Genomic DNA, 25,902 nt, shown 5'->3' on the forward strand with positions numbered 1-25,902 from the left:
AGAATGCGATATGTGACATTGACATTTACAATAAAGTTGTTTTGCTGTTTGGCACAACGTCTAATGGGCGTGAATGTTTTTGAATATTATCGATATTTTAATTCGAATAAATTAATCGAATTACTAATCTACCTAAGTGCAGCTTTTTTCACGAATAATGTTATGTCTTTACGTTAACCTGATCACTCCATCTTCGCCGTACCTCTACTTAGCGGTCTCCTGTATTTGGATTTTATTATTTACACCGTCCATTCTACAGTTATTTAAAATAAAAGGTAAAATAATAAATCGTACTCAAAGCCAACAGTTTTTATTGTTTTTACATTTACATCGATAAATCCAACTCTAGACTGAAACAGTATAATTCTATTTTTTTACCAATAAATATATTTAAGGTGCATTTAATTTTATTTTTATTATCATCTTCAAAACACTTGTTATGCACAATTAAGAAACTCAAATACTGAAACTTCATTTCAATCTGAGAACACAGTCATATTTTTATTCCTATGATTTTTGTTATAAACCTTAATTTAAGCATATATCAAAAGTAAGAACATGAAGCCAACACCAAGCAAACATCCCTCTTCCTTAATTTATAGTAACATGATGCAGCATTTCAATATATTAAGAATATTATAAGTACTCTCTCTTACTACGAATATCTAGGTGCTATGTGTTAGCTCTAATAACAATAATAATTATATTAAATAAGTAAAAATATTGACCATATTAGATCAATTAAAACCACATGAAATAAAATAAAAAATGACGTACGTATATACCAAAAAACAAAAAGTAGTAAAAGAAAAAAAATAGGTTTACAAAACAAAAAGCATGAAACTTCCTTAGGTTATTCTTAACACTACTATACGAATACTATCACTTCTCTTAAACCAAGTTATATTTACAGCGATAGACCCTTTAGAACAAATCAAATATCTTTCTTATTAAATGACACATTTTAATTTATAATTATAATATGTCATGAGTATAGTTTTAAAACTGTTCACGTTTCTTCATTTTTACGATAAACTGAAACAGTAGGGGCAACTAATTACAATCACAAGGGTCTATCTTTAATATTATCTATCACATAATACGTTAATTAAATCTAAAAATATTATTTTGTTGACGACAATTTCGAAAGTTATGCTAAGCATAACTAATGATTTCCTTCAGATATCTTAAGTAAGAAGCCATATTTAATTTCACCATTCGGTGAGTTTGAAAATATTTTACGGTTTTTGGTGTAAAATCGTGTAAAAACCATAAAGTGACATTAGTAGTGTACACTAAATTATTTCACTTTTGAAGGTTGAATTAGTTTGGAAAACTACATAGAGTTCTGAAGCCGTTATGATAAACTAACTTAGCCTATACTTGTGCTGTAACTCTGGAGTATGTGGTACTGACAATGTACATCAAAAGCCTCAAAATGCCGTAAACCAGGTCCCGCATGTATCTGTTCTGTAGCATCAGTCGGAAGACCAGGAGTATGGTGAACATAATTGCACCTTTGTGAAGATAATACATTCTGAAAAAGAAACATATTGAATATAAACTATTAAGAATAAATTCAGCCAAGTAAATACTATTTTATCTCAATTATTAGTAGGGAGAGTCAAATGACTAAATCAGACGGAACGTACTTGCGCATATGTCGCTTTGCCTTCTCTAAGTCTTGGTCCTTTTCTTTCAAAAGGTATCGCCTCGTGCCTTTAACGAAGTTTCTGTAGAGATCTTGCCAGCTATAAAAAAAATAACTAAAATACATACGCAATAAAAACCGAAACCATTTAATTTGAGACCAATAGAAAGAGGCAGTATGTTTAAGTATGCTCTATATACAAAGTATGTATTCCGAATAGCCTTTTTTCTCTGTCTTTTTCTAGTTAAATTACATCTTTCTTCTCTGTCGTGTAACGAAATGTGCATAAAAATAACGAGACTTTACGGAGGAATCGCACAAATTATGTAATCAACTAGAAATATATGGTCAACGTTCATATTTTTTTTTGTTTAAATTACTTTTGGGATACTAACTTGATAGAATTAGGATCCAAGTTGTAAATGCGTCGATCCTCTACTGACAAGCGAGATCTGAGTTTCTGTACGTTGTGTGTGTCGAAATCCCATTCGTTAAGGGCGAAGAAGCCAAGGACACCATTCATTGCGCTCATTTTCTGAGATGCTGTGATGAGATTCAATCTAAAAGATGTAATGTAATGGGGCTTAGCAAAGAAAACTATTAGGTTTAGTTAGGTTAAGTTATCTTAAGGAGTCTTACTGTGGCTTCATGCCGATACTGCGTAGTACATATTCCGCGGCATGAAGTGGCAAAGTCTGTAAAGAAAATTCCAAGATCTTCTGCGCGTATCTGAAATTATTTATTTTATTAGTTAGTACTAACCACATCACAATTTATTGTATAACTATTTACTTCTGTTTAAGGTGATAAAATAGGTACCTATTCTCAACTCCAGTGCCGGATGGATACCAAATGACGCCATTCATTGGATACTCGCGAATATATTTGCGCATGGCCTCCTCGAAATGTCCCCACGTCGTTGGATTCTCTTGTGTACTGCAGTTGTACACCCGTATGTCTTTTGATCTGTGAAACGAATACTTATTTAGGTAATTATATTGTCGGGTAAAAGAAGTAGTCCTAGGAGATGTTTCTTTGTATTGAGGAGTCTCGCTGATATGTCCCTGAAGCCGGTTAACTAGTCTGAGCACTACGACTGCGACTCTTTGGTTTCCCAATCCGGTAATAATAATAACGAAGTAACAGCCCGAGCCGAGGCTCCTGAGGGAGCCCTCGAGCCTAGTTACTCTTAAACGAGGTTTAGGCTAAGCGCCATCTACGCCCGGCCACCTCAAGCCCGGTGAAGCTGTAAATGCCTCCGCAAGGTGAACAGTGACTACTTAGTCACAAAAAAAATCTTTGGTTTCACCCACAGAGATTAAAATTCATATTCACGCAGTTTGAGCGTCAGAATGGACGAGGCAGCAAAGCGACATTCACCAAAACGCGATGAAAATTCCTGTAAGTTGTTTTTTCGCCGGCAGTGTCTGGTCTGTATATAATGGAAGTCGAAAACTATAACTGACTTGTCTATGGCTGTCTCCCAGGTCGCGGCGATGAGCGTGTCTATGGCGATGTCAACGGGCAGCATGTCTGCGCGCGCGGAGTCCTTCACCGTGAAGACGTGCAGAAGGCCTTTGCCCGCCGCCGCTATGATGCCGCTTGGTCCGTTCAGGTTCTCGATCCACCCGGGGAAAGGGTGCTGTAGCGAGGATACCACTGCAAAAAATCACACTGCAAACTTCTGTGTCGAAACATATTCAAAGATACATCATAAATTAAGTAAACTTAAAATTTCTCACAAAAGGAACTATTTAAATTTCTAGTCTTAACTAAATATTACCTTAATTTAAAAAAGCCTTTTACATTAATCATCAAATCAATCTGTCAGTTCGAGATATCGTTTTATTGCGATTTTATAACCATTACAGATTAAATAAAACAATTGCTAATGACTTATTATTTTATTGACGTAGAAGACAGTGCTGATGTTACCTATAGTAGGTCGGAATATCGCGGTGGGATACCGCTGTGTGCCGTGCAACCTGACAGCTTCCTCCGCCATAGCCTTTGTAAACGTATACGTGTTCGTCTTAGGTGAAATGTACCTAAAATAACAAGGAAAACATTATTTTTAATTTTTACTTCTAACATATATAGTAATAAAAATACCTAATAATAATATATAATTTGTATTAACTACGTTACGAGACTATATTATTTTTATTCCATGACTCTTATTTTAAGTTGTTAGTGTCATTAAAAGACCAAGTAGGGTTGGCGACAGGCCGTAAAAACTTAAGCCTAAACGTTGAGGTTTATAAAACCCTGAGTGCCGACACCACGTGAGTGGGAAAAGGCCCGGAAGATGATGAGCGTCATTAAATACAATACAAATAGGAGGTTCTAATCTATAATTGTAACTAGCCAGGTTCAGGTGTAAGGGAGGTCTACAGAAGACCAGGCGAGGGTGTACTAGCAAGAAACATAATTGACGGTTCACAAGTTAAAAAAAAACAAGTATTACAGGGAGTTAATCGAAACCAATATTTTTAAATGTGCCTACTAGAAAAAAACAGTTTGAGGGTTGGTGTACTAGACGATATATATAAGGGATGCCACGGGGCATGGCTAGGATAACTAGTACTTACTGTGGTGTAATGGTTGACAATAGAGGCGGAGGCATAACTTCTAGCAGCGACAACAGATGGTGCAGCTGCGCGGGCGGCTCGTACACTGTCTCTTCTACGTGCGACTTCTCTGAATTGCTGTATGCTGTCGACACGTGCATGAACGCCTGAAATTAAATCATAGTAAGTATATAAGATTCTATGTACAGAGTGTTTATTCATAATTGTAAAAAAAAGACAAGCTGGTTTAAAATTATGTCATGCAGAAGTAAAAATATTTTTTCTAGTTTAAATTAAAAAAAAAATCAAAAAATTGTTTAAGTTTAAAATGTTCTGACTACAAGAAGTAAGAAAAACTTTCTAAATGTAATTGTACACTTTATTTTTCAGCATTTAAGATTTTATCATTTTAATAAATAGCAATGTTTAAGATTTTTATAGAGAAGCGATTGCAAATAAACACCGTGTAAGAGCTTCTTTGGTGCGGTAAATCAATATTTGAGTTATTATCACATCTCAGGTATAAACAATGTTTTTTTTTTAATCAAATACATTTTTATTCCACTATGAGTCACGTGTCACTGCGTCACGTTTTATGCCTTTAAGTTTACTAAATATTTGCACTTTAATCCTTACTAATCCTTACTAATATTATAAATGCGAAAGTAACTCTGTCTGTCTGTCTGTCTGTCTGTCTGTCTGTCTTGCTTTCACGCAAAAACTACTGAACCGATTTAAATGAAATTTTGTACACAGATAGTCTAGAGCCTGAGGATGGACATAGGCTACATTTTAACGCGAAAAAGGGGTTGTAAGGGGTTGAAAGTGGGGGTGAAAGTTTGTATGGAATTATCGTCATTTTTACAGGTAGAAGGTTGAAACTTATTTTCAAGGCTAAATTGATAAAGATAAATATGAAATTAAATTTTTGGAAAAATTTTACCCCCAAGGGTGCTAAATAACAATAGGGGATGAAATTTTGTTTTGCAATATATTCGGTTTTGGTGAATGTTTTGTTTAATATGCTTTGCTGTAACCCTTACCAATATTTAGTCTAGAGCCTGAAGAAAGACGTAGGCTACATTTTAACGCGAAAAAGGGGTTTGAAGGGGTTGAAAGTGGGGGTGAAAGTTTGTATGGAATTATCGTCATTTTTCCAGGTAGAAGGTTGAAACTTATTTTCAAGGCTACTAATTTGATAAAGATAAATATGAAATTAAATTTTTGTAAAATTTTACCCCCAAGGATGCTAAATAACAATAGGGGATGAAATTTTGTTTAGCAATATGTGAGGTTTTGGTGAATGTTTTGTTTAATATGCTTTGCTGTAACCCTTACCAATATTTAGTCTAGAGCCTGAGGAAAGACGTAGGCTACATTTTAACGCGAAAAAGGGGTTTGAAGGGGTTGAAAGTGGGGGTGAAAGTTTGTATGGAATTATCGTCATTTTTCCAGGTAGAAGGTTGAAACTTATTTTCAAGGCTACTAATTTGATAAAGAAATATGAAATTAAATTTTTGTAAAATTTTACCCCCAAGGGTGCTAAATAACAATAGGGGATGAAATTTTGTTTAGCAATATGTGAGGTTTTGTTGAATGTTTTCTTTAATATGTTTTGCTATTACCCTTACCAATATTTAGTCTAGAGCCTGAGGAAGGACATAGGGCACATTTTAACGCGAAAAAGGGTTTGCAAGGGGTTGAACGTGGGGGTGTAAGTTTGTAGAGAATTATCGTCATTTTTCCAGTTGGAAGCTTGAAACTTATTTTTGAGGTTGCCAATTCTATATAAATAAATATTAAATTAAATTTTTGTAAAAAATTTACGCCCAAGGGCGTTAATAACAATAGGGGATGAAATTTTGATTGGCAATATGCTCGGTTTTGGTGAATGTTTTGTTTAACATGTTTTGCTGTTATCCTTGCCAATATTTAGTCTAAAGCCTGAGGAAAGACGTAGGCTAGATTTTAACGCGAAAAGGGGGTTGCAAGGGGTTGAAAGAGGGGGTGGAAAATTGTATGGAAGCATCGTCTTTTTTTACAGTTAGAAGCTTGAAACTTATTTGTGAGGCTGCTAATTTGATATAAAGAAATTAATATTCAATATTTGAAAAAAGTTTACTCTTAAGGGTGCTAAATTTGTTTGGGAATATTTTAGATTTTGTTGAATGTTTTGTTCAATATGTTTTGCTGTTACCGTTACAAATATTTAGTTTAGAGCCCGAGAAAGGATAAAGACTACTTTACAACGCGAAAAAGGGTTTGTAAGAGGTTGAAAGTTAGGGTGGAAATTTGTATGAAAGTATCGTCATTTTTACAGTTAGAAGCTTGAAACTTATTTTTGAGGTTACTAATTCTATATAAATAAATAGGAAATTAAATTTTTGTAAAAATTTTGCCCCCAATAGTGCTAAATAACAATAGGGGATGAAATTTTGTTAGGCAATATGTAAGGTTTTGGTGAATGTTTTGTTTAACATGTTTTGATGTTACTCTTACCAATATTTAGTCTAGAGCCTGATGAAGGACAAAACCTACTTTTTAACGCGAAAAAAGGGTTATAAGAGGCTGAAAGTGAGGGTGGAAATTTGTATGGAAGTATCGTCATTTTTACAGTTAGAAGCTTTAAACTTATTTTTTAGGCTGCTGATCTGATATAAATAAATATGACATTTTAAATTTGTAAATCTTTTACCCTCAAGGTTGCAATGTAACAAAATGGAATAGGGGATGAATGTTTGTATGGGAAGATGTTTATGTGAATATTTTGTAAGTTTTATATTTTTTGGCATTTTTTATAAGTTTAAGTAAAAACCACAACAACAACATAATTCACGACCCGTAACCCAGAGGGGTAGGCAGAGACCCAGGACCTACATTTGGCGCGGTCCGGGCACACCTCTTTCTATGTTCTTCTACATACATCAAAGCATAGCATGTTGGTTAAATAAAATAATTAACATAAAAAAATGCTACCCAAAATAGTATTTCACGCAGACGAAGTCGCGGGCACAGCTAGTTTAATATATTTTCAATGTTCTTGACATTGCGTTGTGGTCAACTTTTTTCTAACGGTCACAGGAGTTTTTTTTTAACATGGTTTTTTATAGTAAAAGATAGCAAACGTGCTAACAGCCTAATTTCGGTAAAATTGCGAAGTGAACAGAAACAGAAATCAGAAGTAATTTCTACACATAGGCAATGTTGCAAATGCATTGTGTGTTGCCAATTATAAAAAATTTATGTATTGCCGTTTAATATAAAAAAAATAACCTCGATATGTGGCAGTTGGTCACAGAGCTCCATCATGCGTATTGCTGACAGAACATTTTGCCGCACAGCCATCGGCAGGGGCTCGTCGAATCTGAGAGTCGCAGCAGAGTGGTACACTATAGAAACCTGGTAAAACATAAAAATGTAGATACAAATTTTGTAGTACAATTTGTAGTACACATACACGTTTTGTAATACTTTCAATTTGTATAGTAGTTTTGATATATCTTGGCGGCTCTTAAAATTGGAATGCAAAGTGAGTGTACTGCACGGCGCGCCGATGACCTTGAGCCGCCAAAATATTTGAAAAGAATTACAGTTCATAAATAAAAGTTGCATAATATACCTCTTTCAGAATTTGAAGTGCAGATTGTGGCAACCCTAGGCCGGGTTCCGAAACGTCCCCAGGGATAACTCGCAGCTTGTCCAATTGCGCAGGATTAGTTTGGCGTATTACGTCAAACACCTAATAATTAAAATACAGTTCTAAAGAAAGTCAGACCAGTAGAATTCACGATCGAATACAGATCTATAATATATTTTTAGAAACAGAGTTTATTTTCCAATATATAAAATTGTACTGCTAAATGGAGAGTTGTCTTTTTTGATGTCTTAAAACAATTATTTTCTTATGTAAAGTTATTATTTGTTGTATGTTTTATAGCATTAATGGCGTTAATTTTACTTTTTACATATAGAATCTACATTAGGTAATTTGCCGGATTAAAAGGTACTTTTTTGTAGGATTGAAGGATGGATGGATGCATGTTTGTTTGAAGGTATCTCCGGAACGGCTTAACGGATCTTGATGAAATTTGGCACAGATTTAGAACATAGTCTGGACGAACACATTGGCAGAACATATTTAAGTTATTTTTTAAAAGCCACGAGAACAAAGTCGCGGACGACAGTTAGTATAGTTAATTTTACTTTAACTTGAGTCGGGTTTGACGTTAACACTTTTTATCAAAAACGATAACTGCAGTAAAATAAAATTAGTTATTTCAATTAAATTAAACAATACGACAAGATTACATAATAAGTAATAAAAAAAGATAAAATCAATATTATATAATTAAAGTGAGAAATAATTGAATAATAATCGTAATCGCATTTAATAAGTTGGTTACCCCTGTATTAGTTATCCAACATAACATAACATTTAATAAGCAGACCAACCTGCGACTGTTTCAGTTGTTGCAGACGCTTTTCTGGTGCGATCTCCTTCTTGGACCTCAACAGAAGATATAAGCAACCTATATCAGGACATGTCGATAGTAGCCTCTCCACAAGCACCTGAAATAATAAATAAACGTTTGCTTATTAAACATTTAAATTAAAAATTAATTTAAAACGGCTGGACTGACTAGACTCCAACTAGACTACATGTCATTTACTTTGTTAACGATTATGTCTTACGAATGTTTTATACATGTTAAAATCTTAAATTGACTAATATTATAAATACGAATATTTAGATGGATGGATGTTTGTTTAAAGATATCTCCGAAACGGCTTAACGGATCTTGATGAAATTTAGTACAGACTTACAATCTTTGTGACAACTGCCATCGTATCGTCATCTACGAAATTTCTCAGATCAAAGTATAAATGAAGATTGGTACAAATATTTATGCTAGACCCACTGGAATAAATATTGTTGCAGGCTGTGATAAGTATTCTATCGTGTGACATTTTTAGTTTTAAAAACAATAAGTTCTCGACAACGTAACATTTTGATTTTGTAAGGCGGTAAACCGGAAGTGTTAATCGACCGTAAATTATCTCATAAAATTACACAAGGTCGATAGATCTTGTGTAATATTTAACTTAAGTATAATCGTATGTAATATATTATACAGGTGTAGTTATTATTTCCTTTTACATAAATAAAAAGGAACATGACATTAAGTAAAAAACTATTCACGCCTTTTGTCTTGATTAATGTTTATAAACGATTTCAATGGCAAATATTCAGTACTTAGTAGTGACAAAAGTCAACAAAAGTCAACGAGATACCTTGATCTTGATATTGAATTTAATTTCCTTATACTAACAATCTCTTGAATTTTTTTAATCTCAAATTATAGTAATATCATCATCATCATCATCATCATCAGCTCACTATACGTCCCCACCGAGCGGCTCGGAGCCTACCCCAAGTTAGGGGTGACTAGGCCACAGTCAACAATGCTGGCCCAGTGCGGGTTGACTTCACACATATCATTGAATTTCTTCTCAGATATGTGCAGGTTGCATCACGATGTTTTCCTTCACCGTAAGAACGTCGGATAAATGTACATATGTAAATCGAAAATCGAAAAACACATTGGTACATGGCGGGATTCGAACCCAGGACCTGCAATTTGCAAGTCAAGTGCTTAACCCCTGAGCCACCGACGCTCTCAGTATATAGTAATATAAAGATCTCAAATGTATATTAAACGTCTTCAGAACTCGACCGGATCCACAGTTCAATTAATACATACTATCCAACCGCCCCGACTTCGCCTTGGTGGTAAAGAATGTATCAATGGGTCCTATGTATAAGGGAAAGTAACAAATTGATGATTTTTACTTTTTTTGTGTTAAAGCTACCTCTTAGTTTAATTAATAACGTGCGATAAACAAAAAATACACATTTACAGGTGTAAATGTTATTTTTTACTGAAGTAAAAGTATGCGGCATATTTTCCTATACGGTTGAAACTTTGAGATCCTCCTCTGAAAAGTTGTCAATTTTCACATTGGTTCTTATTTGTAGGAGCCATCGGTATGCCTGATCTCTTTACTATGATATCAGTACCCTTCCCGGTGATGTACCGTCTATTCAGTATTAAAATCTTTGCAAACATGGCCGCGCCCTTCTCGTTGATGTTTCGGTTAAGCTAATAAGCTTAACCGAAACATCAACGAGCTTAAACGAGCATCAATAGTTTGTGATTTTCTTGTAAACTATTTGTCAGAATTAAATTCTGTTATTTTTCATTTAATCGTATGAAGAATCAGTAACACAAAACAAAAAAATACGAATACAATTTAACGTTTTAATTTTATTTTTTAAAGAATCAAATGTGTTCTTTGACATTGAGTAATTATCATTTTAGCAAGTAACAAAAACATTGTATATTCTTTTGTATAACCTTTAATTATCTCTTGATCTGAGAAAAAGAGCAAATAGTTACAAAACGAACCGACTCAAAAATAATAATTTCGCATGAAAAGTTGGTTAAACTTTCGAATGACGCCAGACAGAACAATTCGGTTCAATCGTCTAATAATATAGAATATTAGCTAATTGTGGCTGATAGTTTAAATAGTTCAGTAAAAAATCTGTTAGTTTCCTTACTTTGCCCATAAATCCAGTAGCACCCGTGATAAGAACATGACGCCCTGCAAAGAACCGTGGAATCAAAGCGCCCACTGGTGACGGCGGCCGGGCAACCATTTTCAATACGTACTATCTGTAAAAAAAAATAGTTAGAAAAACAAAAAACTAAAGCCATTTCCTACTTTAGGTTAATAAAGAAAAATTATATTTCCAATTTCATAGAGGTTTGGACCGATTTGCGAAAACACTAACGCCAATGTCTTAATAATTGATAGTTTATAAATAGTTTTAACTGAATAAACAGATAGTTTAAATAAAATGTACCTTTGTGGCAAACTTTGTAATTGTGAATTAAAATGTACAGTGGACCTACCACGAATATTTGTGACACGCCTTCGTATCGTCATTGTAAATAATGTCCCATATGCAGCACAAAATTTTTATTTGACAAATATTCGTGCTAGACCCAGTTCTGTTTTTCCTACACAAATACGTTTTGACTTAATAAATTGAAGCTTTGTTTTACACAAGAAAAGATACAAAAAAGTTCGATCATGAGTAAAATCTTCAAAGTGTGAAATCAGATATCATTATCTTAAAGTTCATACTTTGATTATTTTGTTTTAATAAATATTTAAGTTGCGAAAGAAGTTGTTATTATTATTATTTATTTAAAGTATTATACTTGAAAGATAACTTAGGTATATTAAAAGCATTAAGTTTATCCGGTCAAAAGATACATATTGTAATTAAGTATTATAATAATTTAATAATTATCACCATATTTTTCGTAAGTATATTTAACATGCAGTATTTAAATTGAACCTTCAGAAAAAATAGATTAAGATAATACAAGTAACAAAGAGCAAGGCTCTAACCTCGTGGCATGCTAATAGAAAATTTAAATAAGGAATTTCCAATTTTTTTAAACAATAATTTGCATCAAAAACAAGAGCAACCTTGAAACTAAATTTGTAGGACGATTGATTCATTTGTGTACATATTTTCTTATAAAGTAATTAAAATAATATTAGGATCAATTATAAGGATCAATTAGTTTCGGCCGTTATTTAATAAATAATTAAACATAACCTAGAGAAAACAAAAGAAAACGTAAATCTGACGTTTATTTGACAAACACAACTAAAAATCTTTATATAAAACATATCTTCATCCCTGCCTAATGTCATCTTTGACAAAACAGAGATAATATGTTTTAAACGTAGATTTTGGTCTCAACACACGGATAAACGTTTATTTCATTCAGTACTTACCTTTATAAAAGAAGTAATATATAAGCCAACACAAGTCCGTGAACTTTTTAAAATTCTTGTATAGTTCTACTTAACATGTTTTAAAAATAAAACACCGGGATAAATAAAATAAAAATTAAATATATTAGAATAAACGTTTCAACTGTAGATTTAAAAAGCGAGTACAAAATAAACTGAATGAAATATTGTTTACGGAATGGACAACAGTATTCGAAGTATGTACACAATTTTAAAATGTAGATCTCTTTCCGTATTGAAGGTTAAAGCATTGCATAGTATACTAAATGTGCCAAAATCTATTTATGAAAACAGTCTGATCCCAGTCCGGGTTCGTTTAATAATAACGCCATAATACGCATCCATATTACTAATTATTATTAATGCGTATGTTAAAATGGATGTATAGATGGATGGATGTTTGTTACAAGGTATCAGAACGGCTGCATACATATCCATGAAATTTAATATAGATTTAGAACACAGTCTGGAAGTACACATAGGTTATAATTTTTTTTATAAATTGGCGCGGACGAAGTTGCGAGCGACAGCTAATATCTATATAAAATAATGAAATTTATAATAATAAAGCTTTTGGGAAATATTTTAATTACTAAATATTGCCTTTTCTATATTAAGACTAGGTGCAGTCTGCAGCACGCTCACTTCGTAGTGCATTGAAGAAATAACCTCTTAAATGCACAAGTACAAAAAAAAACAACACTATTCGCGGGGGGGGGGGGTAAAGAAAATGAATTTAAAATAGTAACTACAAATCTATTCAGAATTTTTCACACAGTGTAAATAACTAAATAAATAATGCTAAAATTAAATACACAAGAACTAACAAAAGACTTAGCAAAAAAAGACACGTTTTTATTCTGTAGAAGCTGCCTCAACACGTGCAGGTAGAATATATAAATATAATACTTCCACTACAAAAAATGCCGAAGCGCTAATAGACACTAATTTATACAGAGTATATTGTCGTAAACCACGAATTGTTAAATATATTGCGTTGAATGAAGGAATTGGTAATAATTTTTTACCCGCGAAAAATAAAAGCGAGGTTAAGAAACGTATAAGGAGATGTTACTGTATTAAAAAAAGAACAACAACATTAAAAAAACTATTAAGTACATATATATGTATCAGTATTTGTGTTTGTACATGACCTATAAAAACCTACAAGCGATTCCGCGTTTTGTGACTATATTTGTTTTGTTCAGTTCTGTTTGGTAATTGTTTTAAAGTTGACATTAAGCAGTGCTACGATTACAAATTTAGCCTCGTCTGTATGTTCATACACGAGTAGGGATTGCAATCCGGAAAAACGGATCCGGTAATCCGGCGGATCCGGCATCATTTAATGGTTACCGGATCCGGTACCAATATACCGGATCCGAAAACCGGATCCGGTGCTAGCAGTTTGTGGGAAAATAATATAGCTGTTGCATGAGTAGGTACTTTAAATGCGTTGTGCGTATATATTTGCAGCTCTATTAGAAGTCGTTTAGCTGATGACACAATTAACAATATTTGTTTTCTACGATCAAAATTTTCAAAATCAATATTGATTTTCTTTTAATACTTATATTTTTTTACAATTATTACTTAAAATAATTATTTATCGTAAGTTGATTAAACTAAAGAGTTCTAAACTCATTATTGTGATAATTTTTGCCATTCATTCGTTCGACAGATTCATCAAATCATAATGGTATCTGTTATAATCATAAATACCTATAAGACTTGTTTGTTAGCATTCTCAAATACTTTAATAATGATTTTGATCTCATTTCAGTTAATTACGTAAGGTTAATTGTATCTATTAGATATTATAGTTACTTGATAATTAATATTGTTACTTATAAATTGATCTATCTGTGAAAGTGAAATCTAGAAAGACTAAGCTACTCGTTACGTCGTAAAATTATTACTAGTTACCTACACTACTAAATTTTAATTGTTTTCTTGTTGTCTATTAGTCTTAACATTGGTTAAGAAATAAAGTCGATTTTATATATTTGTGATTTATTTTTAAAAAACTACCTACATATAAGTGCAGTGACACTTGATTAACTTACTTATTTTGTACTAAAAAGCGAAAATCATCTTGATTTAATCAATCCGGTCGGATCCGGTCGGATCCGGCCGGATTGATGGGAATCCGGTTGTATCCGGCCGGACTGAAAATGACGCCGGATTGCAATCCCTATACACGAGATAATTAGCTATAGTTCATTTTGCACGACTATGCTAATATCGTCGCTGATGTGACAGATGGATAAATGTTATAAAAAAACATAGCATAATCATCTGTTTATGTTTCGCGGTTCCTGTTTTAATTCGCGAACAAATAATATTTTTCATAATTTTGCATCACACCTATTAGATGCCTTCCTCTTCCTATTCATAATTTAACTAGACTATTAACTTATAAAAAAGATTATAAATTATGGTAGTCGCAATTGAAACGCATAAAACACGGCTTTGTTTTAGATGCAGAGAAATACGTGCGAATCGAGACAGAAATTTTGCTACCCTGTGAAAAAACGTTGAGCAAAATTCATTCGTTCATTCATTCATTCATTATCATAGTTGCCTAACGCACGCACGCACTCAGTTTCCTTACGTCGTCGTCTCCCTCAGAATCTTGTCATACGAAAACATAGGTTTATTAAAAAAACTAGTTGTCATCTGCGACTCCGTCCGCATGGAATTATAAAAAAACGTAATAAGTAATCTATGTGTTCTTCCAGACTGTGTCATCTGTGCCAAATTTCATCTAGGTTCGTTGAGCCGGAGATACCTTCAAACATCCATCCATCTAAACATTTGCATTTATAATATTAGTAAGATAACATTATTCAAGACGATACGTAAGAGTGTGACGACGTCGCCGGTCACGTCCGATACGTGATTCATTCAACCACGTTACGAAAGAAAATTGACAAGGAAAATGAACTAACGTATGTGGCATTACGTTTGCATTGAACTCTGACGGTCTTTGTAATTTCAATGGCGATCGCGGCGAAATAAAATTAAAAAGGGTTTTTTGCCTCCAAAAATTAAATATTTAATATGCCGATTGTTATAAATAAATGTTATTGTCTGCTGTAAAATATGTGAATTTAATTAAAATATGTATACAAAATAAATAAATTACTTTGTTTTTAAAAGCATTTCCAAGCAGTCTTGCTTGCTAACTTAGCTCTACGTCTCTTTACTTAGGAGCTTCATAAACTACACTATTCTACTAACTACAAGGTACGTTATTAAATTTTGTTAAGGATAAGCAACGTAAAAAAATTATTACTTATTTAGCTAAACAGGTTTCATTGTGACTTTCAGAACATAAAGTATTCCAAGTTTAAAATTACGTATTTTAATTATTTAAACTTAGTTTCTAACACAACACATCCTCTACGCCATAAACACAAAATAAAAAATAAAAAAGCCATAGTCGTTACAAATAGTACATTAACTGTATAAACGTAGCATACTCAGTGCGCACTTAGCGAAGACAAACACATGTCGAGTTGGCAATGGAGGACCGCTAAGCGTACAGCAAACATTGCTCCGTCAATAACCGACCAAGACATGGCCGTTACAGTAATAAATGTAATGTAAAGATTGTTACCTAACACAATGTAATAAGATAAGTAATAGCTTGACAAATATATGGCGACAATTTGAAAAAACTCATACCATCTATGATTGTTCATGTTCTTAAAAATACTTAAGAAAAACAAAACAAACAAGACTAATTGAAAATCTGAAATTTCCATTCTAAACTCTTTAGGAGTTTAAACATTTATTCTAGACAAATATAACATACGAAAAGCAAAGTTTATTATAAAAACTATCTTTTTATCGAAACTGATCAACCTCATCAGTTACTCGTCTTGATTTGATAGTTAAATTGTAACTGCCTTGCTCATTTATCTACGGTAATAAACAAATATTAGTGTAATATTACCGTAATCTAAAATTTAAGTGAAATAGTTGCATTACAGTAATATATAAATAATAATCACACGATCTGGCTGGACATTTAACAGCTGAATTTCGTGAAATTATGCGATCGGGAAATTTGGTTTGCAATAAATTGCACTATTTTCATAGTGGATTTTAATTATTTTAATGCGATTTTCGAGCAAAATTGAATTCATTGTAGCAATTGCCAAAGCATCTACTACGAATAGGTCAAAAAACTATTAATTGTTTAGTTTTAATAAATAATTATTATTAAAACTAAAAATGATAAATAAATATTAATTTATTGTTTGTTATATTACTTTAGAAAGCATTAAAAACACGCGTTAAAATATATTTAAGCAGCAATAGTTTGTGATCTATAAATCTTACTAATATTATAAATGCGAAAGTTTAGATGGAAAGATGTTTGTTACAAGGTTATCTGCTAAACGGCAGCTAAATTTTGCTGAAATTTGGTATATATGCAAAACATAACCTGGAGGAATACATGGGCTACTAAATAAGTTTTTTTTTAATACCGCGCGGACGGAGTTACGTGCTACAACTAGTATATAATTTAAAAAACTACTGGTCGCATTAACGATATGTGTGGTCACATCGATTACAGCGGATCGAAGTTTTGAGTTCCTGATTTTGAAGCCATAAATTCTTTAATTACAGTATAATATTACTTTGTCCTCGTATTGTTGTTAGAAGCGAGGTCTTTTGTCATAGGAATGCTATTAAGGCGAAGGCATTATTAGCTCGCACGTGTCTTCACGCCCTTATTAGACTGGACAATAACATTATTACTGGATACAAATTGACAGCTGTCTAATCTATCTTACTAATATTATAAACTAGCTTTTGCCCGCGACTCCGTCCGCGCGGAAAAAAAAATAGAAAACGGGGCAAAAATTATCCTATGTCCTATTCCTGGTTCTAAGCTGCCTGCCCACCAATTTTCAGTCAAATCGATTCAGCCGTTCTTGAGTTATAAATGGTGTAACTAACACAACTTTCTTTTATATATATAGATGTGAATGTTTGGATGGATGGATATTTGTTAGTAGGTATTTACAGAACTGCTCAACAGATATCGATGAAATTTGGCACAGATGTAGAACATGTTCTGAAAGAACACATAGGCTACAAATTAAGTTTTTTTTTTATATTCCGCGCGGACGGAGTCCCAGGCGACAGCTTGTATACTACTAAGTTGTTATAAAACAAATTAATAATTTATACGACAATTTTAATTTAATTTGTTGGATATTATTGAAAACAGTGATAGATAAAGTGATCATGATGAAGGATTTAAGATCCTCAAAAGACTCGGTGATGGTTTTAGAATGTAGGTATATATAAAGTAAGGGGTTCCCAAGTCTACGAGAAAAAAGTTAAGAAATTTCCGATTAAATAAAGTTTTATCAGATAATAATCACAAAAAATTAATGCAGGATCATTTTCCGACTTTAGATTAGTTAGGTATCAGGATTATTAGTTTTGTAACTATAACATCTTTTGGCATTCAATTATTATTGCGTTAATTAATCATTGATAATGTAAACAGTATACTATATATCAAAGAATATCATAATATTCTACGTGACTTTATTGTAATATTGCGCTAGATATCACACTGTATTAATAATTAACAAATGACATGATGACCATGCACCTAACCTCAATAAAATTGATTACCCTAAGATCATGTATAATGCCATCCAAACTTTATAACTGCTCGCACAAGACGCTGCACATGGATAGTTTGACTATTTCGACTGAACAGCAAAACAGAAACATGTGTCAATACAAGCTACACTGCAGTTGAAAACCAAAGTAAAAGGTTTCAGTTTAGGGGCACATGCCTGAGTGTGCTTTAATAAACCCACAGTGGATTTATCTGACCGTCTTAAAGATTGAATCTTATTATACAATGTCAATTAATGTCAGGTGTAGTTTTGTGCGGGCGGAAACCTTTTCAGTGCCAAAAACCTCAAGTATTCATCAGCATAAGTTTTTTTTGTTACTACTTACTCGGGGGAATCAGCATAAAAACGGAAGGTTCATCAGGTTATCTAGATTTTTTTTATAATTACCTTTATTGTTTTATAAGTGTTAATTTTTTCTGCTAAAGCGTTTGTTTGTTTTTATTTAATAATCTATTGTAATTATATAATACAGAACCATGGCAAGTTGGAGCATTAACCTTGACTTTTATATGAACTTAAGTAATTAAAATTGATAAGTATAGTTGACGTTTTTTTTAACTTGCAAAGTCGGAAGTCGTTAGTATGCTTATTTATTTTAAAATTTAAATTAACGCTTAGAAAACTTCTATAATTAATTAGATACAAGGAAATAAATACGTTAATATGAATATAGATATGCTTGTTTAACAGTGGTAGACGACAGCAACAACTGTTGCACGAATGGGCCAGCTCGCTCGCTGCAATACCACGACCACGCATAAGACAGTCGTCAAATGGAAGTAATTCCGCGTTTCGTTTGATGAGTTTGCGTTACGGAGGCCTAATTTTAGTACTCTTTCCCTTCTCATCTGCTAAATATGTTATTTCTTCATATGTCTTTTTTGTGGTAAACGTCCTCAGTGTTGTCATTAATATTATGCATTTAATATATAAAAGTAGAAATTGTTATAAAATTGTTTTTAGTAATAATTATTATTAGTCGTGACATTTTTAAAACACGTATAAAAAAATTGTCTCTTGTTTAATTCAATTATTCAGTTTGTTTATATTTTTGTTTATACGTTTAATAAATCAGTTTTTCTGTATTTTAATTTATCCTACTTAATTAATGCTGCCCTTGTCCCTACGAAGGTTGGCACAGTATGTGTAGTACATATAGCATATTTCTCTGTCACCTGTCATATCTGAATACATCTATATATATAAAAGAAAGTCGTGTTAGTTACACTATTTATAACTCAAGAACGGCTGAATCGATTTGATTGAAAATTGGTGGGCAGGTAGCTTAGAACTAGGAGACGGACATAGGAACTTTTTTATTCCGCGCGGACGGAGTCGCGGCTAAAAGCTAGTATCTAATATATATTACGCATATCCTCTTTCACACAACCCATACATACATTTTTCGATCTTCCTCTACCTTTGTTGCTATCCACATTTAATCTCATTATTTTCATGTTTGTTGTTTCTCCCTAGTAGGGATGGAGACAGGCAGGAAGCCGGCCGTAAAAAATTAAATCAAAGTTTACAAAACCCAGTGTGCCGAGATGATGACTTTCTTGTTTGTTTGTTCATTATTTTGTCCATAATATGCTTACATTTTTACTTTTCATAGAATATTTATATACTAGCTGTCACCCGCGACTCCGTCCGCGCGGAATAAAGAAAAATCTTAATGAGTAGCGTATGTGTTCTTCCAGATTATATTCTACATTTGTGCTAAATTTCATCAAGATCCATGAGCCGTTCCGAAGATACCTTCAAATAAACATCCATCCATCTATTCGCATCTATATATATAGGGTGTCTCAGTAAGAGTGCACTTTTTAAAATTGGAATATATTTTTTTTCGTGCTAGTGGCGAGTCTGAAATTTTACAGTTGTCACCTCTGTTTATTCCGATTATTAAAAAAGGTGCGCTTTTCGAAAGAACAACGCGTTATAATTGTGAAAACTTATTACAAAAATGGGAAAAATTGCAGCCGAGAAAGTGCACCTAATGCGTCAGCCATTCGAAGAGTGATCAAAAAATTGATATGATTATAAGAATCCTTTGCGTCAACGTACCGGTCGGTTTCCGACCAAATCCGAAAACATCAATACAACATCGTTCTCAACAACTTTAAATTTCACAATTTTTCGAAAAAAGTCATTTTCTCCGATGATCCATATGGATCCATGAATGGCTTCGTGAATACACAAAATTGTCGAATTTGGGACTCATAAAATTCTCATGCAATCCATGAGAAACAAATGCACCCCACAACGAGTAACTGTCTGGTGCAGATTTTGGTCAGGCGGCGTGATTGGACCTTACTTTTTTGAAAATGAGGCCGAAATTACAGTGACTGTGAACGGCATTCGTTACAGGAATATGATTACGGACTCCTTGTGGCCTCAACTGAACGGTATGAATCTGGACAACATGTGGTTTCAGCAGGACGGCGCAACCTGCCACACCGCGAATGAAACAATCGACTTATTGCAGCAACGATTTCCAGAAAACATTATTTCACGAATTTTTGATGTCAACTGGCCACCAAGATCATGCGATTTTTTTCCTTGGGGTTTTGTGAAATCTCAATTCATAACAATTCCTGAACTCTGATCGGAAATCCAACGCGTCATCGGTGAGATACAGCCACATATCTGTGCAAAAGTCATGGAAAAATTCATGAAAAGAGTAATGGCCTGTCATCGGAGCCGTGGGGGTCATTTGCCAGATTTTTAATTCCATACTTAATCGGAACATGTCTTCTTTACAATACAATAAAAATATCACAACTCTGTCATAAAATACTTGTTTTTATTTTAAAATGAAAAAGTGCACTCTTACTGAGACACCCTTTATAAAAGAAAGTCGTGTTAGTTACACTATTTATAACTCAAGAACGGCTGAATCGATTTGACTGAAAATTGGTGGGCAGGTAGCTTAGAACCAGGAAAAGGACATAGGATAATTTTTACCCCGTTTTCTATTTTTTATTCCGCGAGGACGGAGTCGCGGGTAGAAGCTAGTTTATAATATTAGTAAGATAGTAAGATTAGAATAATTTAGGCGGTAATGTCTTTATCTTTTATAGATTTTGACCTCGTAAATTTAAGGTCATTATACGACCTTACACAAATTAATATATTATTTGTTAGCGAATTAAATAGTGGGCTTCTACTAAACAACTAATATTTTAACCTTACTAATTTCCTTGTTAAGAAATATGTCGCCTCGTAACAACCAACTAATCGTAATTTTCCACTGACAAAAAACCTGTATTTAAATATTTAGTCATAATATTTGAAAAAAAAAACCAGAGACAACATATGTTTTCGATCATATTTTTTTATAGTAAAGGCAATTTTATGGAAAAATCAAATTTCTGTGACTATGAATTATGTTCGAATTTCGAATAGTAGGTAATTTTTATTTTTTAATCATAATAAAGGCATCAATTGAATAGAAAACCGCGAACAAAGCCGCTATAAATTTAATTCTAGAAATCTAGATGAATAAAATTCTCAAGAGAGTCAATTAGCTTTTGCCCGCGACTTCGTCTGCGCAGAATTAAAAAAGGGTAAAATTCATACCTTATTACTAACATCCAAACATTGGAATTTATAGTATTAGTAAGAAGTAAGATAGTAAGATGGACAACCTTTTTTGTCTCTAATTTTTTTTTTTAAGTATGAGAGGGTTGACAATATTTGTCATTACAAGTGTCACGGCTATCGAAACGACAGTTATAGAACGACAAACTTATCGGATCCGGTGAGCATAAGTAACACTGAATTACAATTGTTAATTGCTGTTAATTTTAAAAAAAGTTTCACAAGCTCCTTATGGGACTGTACCTGTCATTTCACGACATGTCTTGTATCTCATTTTCTATGTCTAAACAGGTTTTATATATTTTTTGTCAGAACTAACCGCAACAATAACACTTAATTGCCTATAACTCTCTTGCCGGACCAGATAGGTACAGTTGCAATTTAACTCTAAAATGATTAGACACATCATGATGTCACGGTATTATTAAAATTACTTACTTATATTATCAAAAAAACTTAGCGTCTTTTTACCTCAATATGTTTTATTCTTCAATTGTTTTAACTAAACATCACGTGTAAATTGTGAGAAAAATTTTAGGTGTTTTTCTTTAACCCGACTGACTGTTTTGTTCTTGTAAAATAATGATTTAAGCAAGGTTTGTTATTTAAATAAGTTTAAGTTATCACCTGATATTTGTATGTTTTAATCAGCATTTTAAAATAAAATTAATGTGCTCGAAAATATGTGGGCAACCAAATGTTTGCCAGAAAATACGAGAACACGGAAGCATATTACATTACATGTACGCCTTAGTTAAAAAAAAAACTTTTGCCCGTGATTACGCCTGTGTTGAATAAAGAAAAACTTAGAAGTAGCTTAGTTCTTTCAGTCAGTGTTCAAACTTTCGCAGTTATATTATTTAAGCGTGGATTTCCCTATTAAAACATTTAGCTATCTCTGTTTTGACAAAGATAATGACAGGGCGATTAGTTTTTATTCTTATAGATTTTGGTCTCGGAAACTAACGATATATAATTCAGCTTCACAAATGTTAAAGAGTTAACTTAAAGTCTAACATTCAGTCGATCTGGTGTTTCCCCTTGGACCGATCGATTTACGGCTCAATGAGATTTTCCCAGAATTCATTGTATCGATGAGATTTTTTGACTCAATCGATCCAATGAAAATGTATCGGCATACCAATCATTCGGCCCGATGGGAATATTTTTGAGGTTCAACGGGAAACACTCGGTCGATCAGTTTTTTTTAGCTTTTAATTAATTTTTCTGTTCTAAAACTAAGGAGAAAGCAGATTTGTGTTTTTTTTTATTGTTTACACAATATTGTATGTTATACGTTGTCTTACTATGAAGGTCGTATAAATGCTAATTAAAGCATAACCTTACAATCGACACGTACTATACGCAGTTGCTTAATTTTTTAAACTGGAATACTTAAACTTATGCAATTTACTTTTTCATTGTGTCCTTGTGTTTAAGTTAAATTATTTTTTAATACTTTAAAAGTATCTTAGTCATCGATTGTGTCTTTAAAAATATGTAGTATTTTTTACTCTCAATATCACACTAATAAGTTTTTTTATAAGAAAGATATCTCCGAAACGGTTCAACGGATCTTGATGACAACAAAATGACGGCGATCCGTGCCCGTGTACTAAACAGATTTTACTGCGCTAAAATCGCCGGATACCGGAGATCTATCAACTTTTGTGCACGAAGGGCCTAAATCACTACGTTTGCGTTTAGTAGACCCTGGTAACTAAACAAACAATTATGATCTGCAGCTCACGGCTTACATGAGAAGTATATCAGTGAACTGGCTCGAAGCTTAGCTCAGTTTGTAGCTGCATATAGTTTTTACATTCGTTTCGAGTTGCGAACTGCTAGTTGCTCCAGGCAGGCAGGTAACAGCGATGAGAGCTGCCAATTTGATTGTTGAACCAGCTCAACGGTTCAAGTTTATGTGAGCTGAACTTTTGAACCGGTTCAGAGCTGATTTATACATGGCACGTTTAGTGTGCACATTGAGAAAGACAAAAAATGTTGACACACGCGAGTATTGACGTAAACAACGATATTATTGTAAATTTATTTTAAAAACATATTTTTTTATTTTACTTTAACCTCGACCTAGTTAAAAATTTCTTACAATATTTATTCATTTAAAAGGCTGTTCATAAAAATGTTTACTTGTTGTTTAATTACTTTACGAATGAGTGCAGGACATTCACCCGATGTTGTTTTTTTCTTAAATTACAATATTTAACGCTAAGTTCACTGTTCACACAGTTCTCAAGAAATATTACAAAATTTACAAAGTTATAATATTACGCACTAAGGAGAAAATTAGAACATTCTCATCCGAGAATTATTGTGACGATCGTGGGTATACTATTTCTCTCTATGTCCAGGATAGTTTTATTCCAGTTCGATTAGAAGTTCAACTTCGATCTTCTTCAATGTATATTCTTGTTATAAACGCTTTGATAAACTTATTATGATTTCATATATTCCATTCGAAAAGACCAATACAATCTGTTTTGAGGTTATTTCAGAGGCGGATAACCATGGCTTCATTTTAGAGTTATTTTAGAGTCACTTGTTGAACTTTAGTATTGATTTAATATGTTTCACTACTCTCCTTAAGTAACCACTAAACGTCTCTGAGTTATTGTAGATTAACCACACGTAAAGCTTTACTTATATGAAATAAAGTTTACAATGCTCAACTTGGTTAACCAAATAGCAATTATGTTAACTTTGAAATAACTAATATTAATTGTATAATTTTTCCTCCATGTTGATAGATAGATTTTTTTAATAATTATGGCTTAACTATATATATGGTATATGGTGTTAGTAAAAATGTTCCGTTCCAAAATCAAGAGCAACAATATTGTTTTATTATTTGATAAGGGATACGTGAGTTTTTGTAAAATAACAACACTTGAATTTGTTCGGAACATCAAACATGCATTTATGTACATTCAAAAGTATATTAGCAAAAAGAGGTACAATTAACAACAAACAACAATATTTAGAGGGAGTTGTTTTTGGAATTTGCAATTGTTTTTCTTATGAATTAATCTTTGTATTTCTTCAAACTATGATAAATGAATTTGTTCTGTATTCAATTAGTTGTTTTTTTTTGTTAAATTCTCTGCTTGATGTTTCGGACGTACACAATTATAATTTTGTATACTTAATTTCTAAAATAACATTGGTATCACTTTCAAACTTAAAATTCTCCTTATTAAATTGTAACTTGACACCTTTCCTAATAAACTAAGTAAAAACTTTTCCTGGAATACATATGTTTCACGTTAGTGGTAGGATTCAAACCTACGACCACTGCATCGCTAATCCGTACCACTAAGGTTATGGCGATTTGTAAATGTTGCAATGTACCTTACTAGTCTTTTAGTAACCGGAATTTTTTCTATTGCGTTAAGGGACTGAACTTAAAAGAGAGTGAACCTCTGTTAAGTGTAGTATAAATGAGCGTTTAAATTTAGTAATTAATGACTGGTTTACACGGGGTTGCTTTCAAAATCATCGCTGGCATAGACTTAGCTATGTTAAGCTTGTTCTAAAACTAGATGAAAATTGATTAAGATTTCAATTGTATGTTTAAATGTAATTTTTTTTAGGTATTGACATAGATAAAATTTATTTCATAATATCAATTATAAAAATTAAGTGAAAATTATAGAAAACAAAAAATTACATACCAATAAAAACTATAAAAAATCACTGTCTTCTCTGTTATAATTTTATATTAATGTAACTTTTAACTGCTGTTGCGATCTGTCGATGTGAAGGATAAGGTAATGGAGTCAAAGGCACGTGCGATGATTGCAAAATCCGAGTCTGTACTGCCCTCAGACGCCGCTTCCTCGGCTATATCAGCTTACAGCATTCGTATGTCACAGATTCGATGCCCAGATAATTTAAAAAAAAATAACACCGCGAAATATAAAGTGACGCAGTTCTACGTAGGTAGTAATGTCTATAATTGATACTCAAAGGCGGATACATGAAAATGTAAATGACAAATTATTATAAAGTTTATTTAGATGTTATAAAAATGTTGTGTCTATAGGTTACTATCCACGTGTATGTGCATGTGAAACATAAATCGTGGGTTCGATTTTGCAATTTGATGCTCAAAAATGTCGATTTTATAAATTTTCTAGTATCGCGTGGTTCCACATAAGTTGATAAAGTTAACTTCTTGCACAATTATTGTTTATGTTCTCATTCTTCTCAAACTTTGTCCCGCATTAGTGTTTATCATTACGAAATAGAATAAATAAGCATTAGACTGCGTATTTAGGTAATACATGTTTTGCAAAAAACAAGCAACAATAATTATAGTTATTACTTTTTTATATAGTTGTTTTGATAAAGTTATCTCACGTTTGGATTTTTTACTACTATGTAATTATTTCCATGAATTGTTGTCTGCAATTTATTTTAGTAACATATACATACATACATTATGTTATATGATATTCGATTCTAAGTAGGAATCTAACTTAATTCT

The 25,902-nt window shown here is 32.7% G+C and overlaps 1 protein-coding gene across 1 annotated transcript; it reads right to left on the bottom strand.

Annotated features, from left to right (window-relative positions):
* Positions 1 to 1,232: 1,232 nt before the first annotated feature.
* On the bottom strand, positions 1,233 to 25,243 carry LOC106708300 (putative fatty acyl-CoA reductase CG5065). The gene is made up of 13 exons (XM_045682363.1): positions 25,088 to 25,243; positions 10,844 to 10,958; positions 8,674 to 8,790; positions 7,841 to 7,960; positions 7,495 to 7,620; positions 4,243 to 4,388; positions 3,587 to 3,699; positions 3,118 to 3,310; positions 2,471 to 2,617; positions 2,291 to 2,380; positions 2,047 to 2,211; positions 1,653 to 1,751; positions 1,233 to 1,537 (listed from the first exon to the last, which is right to left on the bottom strand). The coding sequence occupies exons 2-13, from the start codon at positions 10,940 to 10,942 to the stop codon at positions 1,378 to 1,380; spliced, it is 1,575 nt and encodes a 524-aa protein (XP_045538319.1). The 5' UTR covers positions 10,943 to 10,958; positions 25,088 to 25,243; the 3' UTR covers positions 1,233 to 1,377.
* Positions 25,244 to 25,902: the final 659 nt, after the last annotated feature.

The sequence above is a fragment of the Papilio machaon genome, chromosome 19, assembly GCF_912999745.1.
Source record: "Papilio machaon chromosome 19, ilPapMach1.1, whole genome shotgun sequence".
Taxonomy (NCBI): domain Eukaryota; kingdom Metazoa; phylum Arthropoda; class Insecta; order Lepidoptera; family Papilionidae; genus Papilio; species Papilio machaon.

What these genes read in the sequence shown, in the direction of transcription:
- LOC106708300 (XM_045682363.1), bottom strand. Translation starts at nt 10,942, where the DNA reads ATGGTTGCCCGGCCGCCGTCACCAGTGGGCGCTTTGATTCCACGGTTC. An exon ending in CTACTGGATTTATGGGCAAA is followed by an intron (nt 8,791 to 10,843) that starts GTAAGGAAACTA and finishes TTATTATTTCAG; the next exon opens with GTGCTTGTGGAGAGGCTACT. An exon ending in GATATTCCGACCTACTATAG is followed by an intron (nt 3,311 to 3,586) that starts GTAACATCAGCA and finishes GATTTTTTGCAG; the next exon opens with TGGTATCCTCGCTACAGCAC.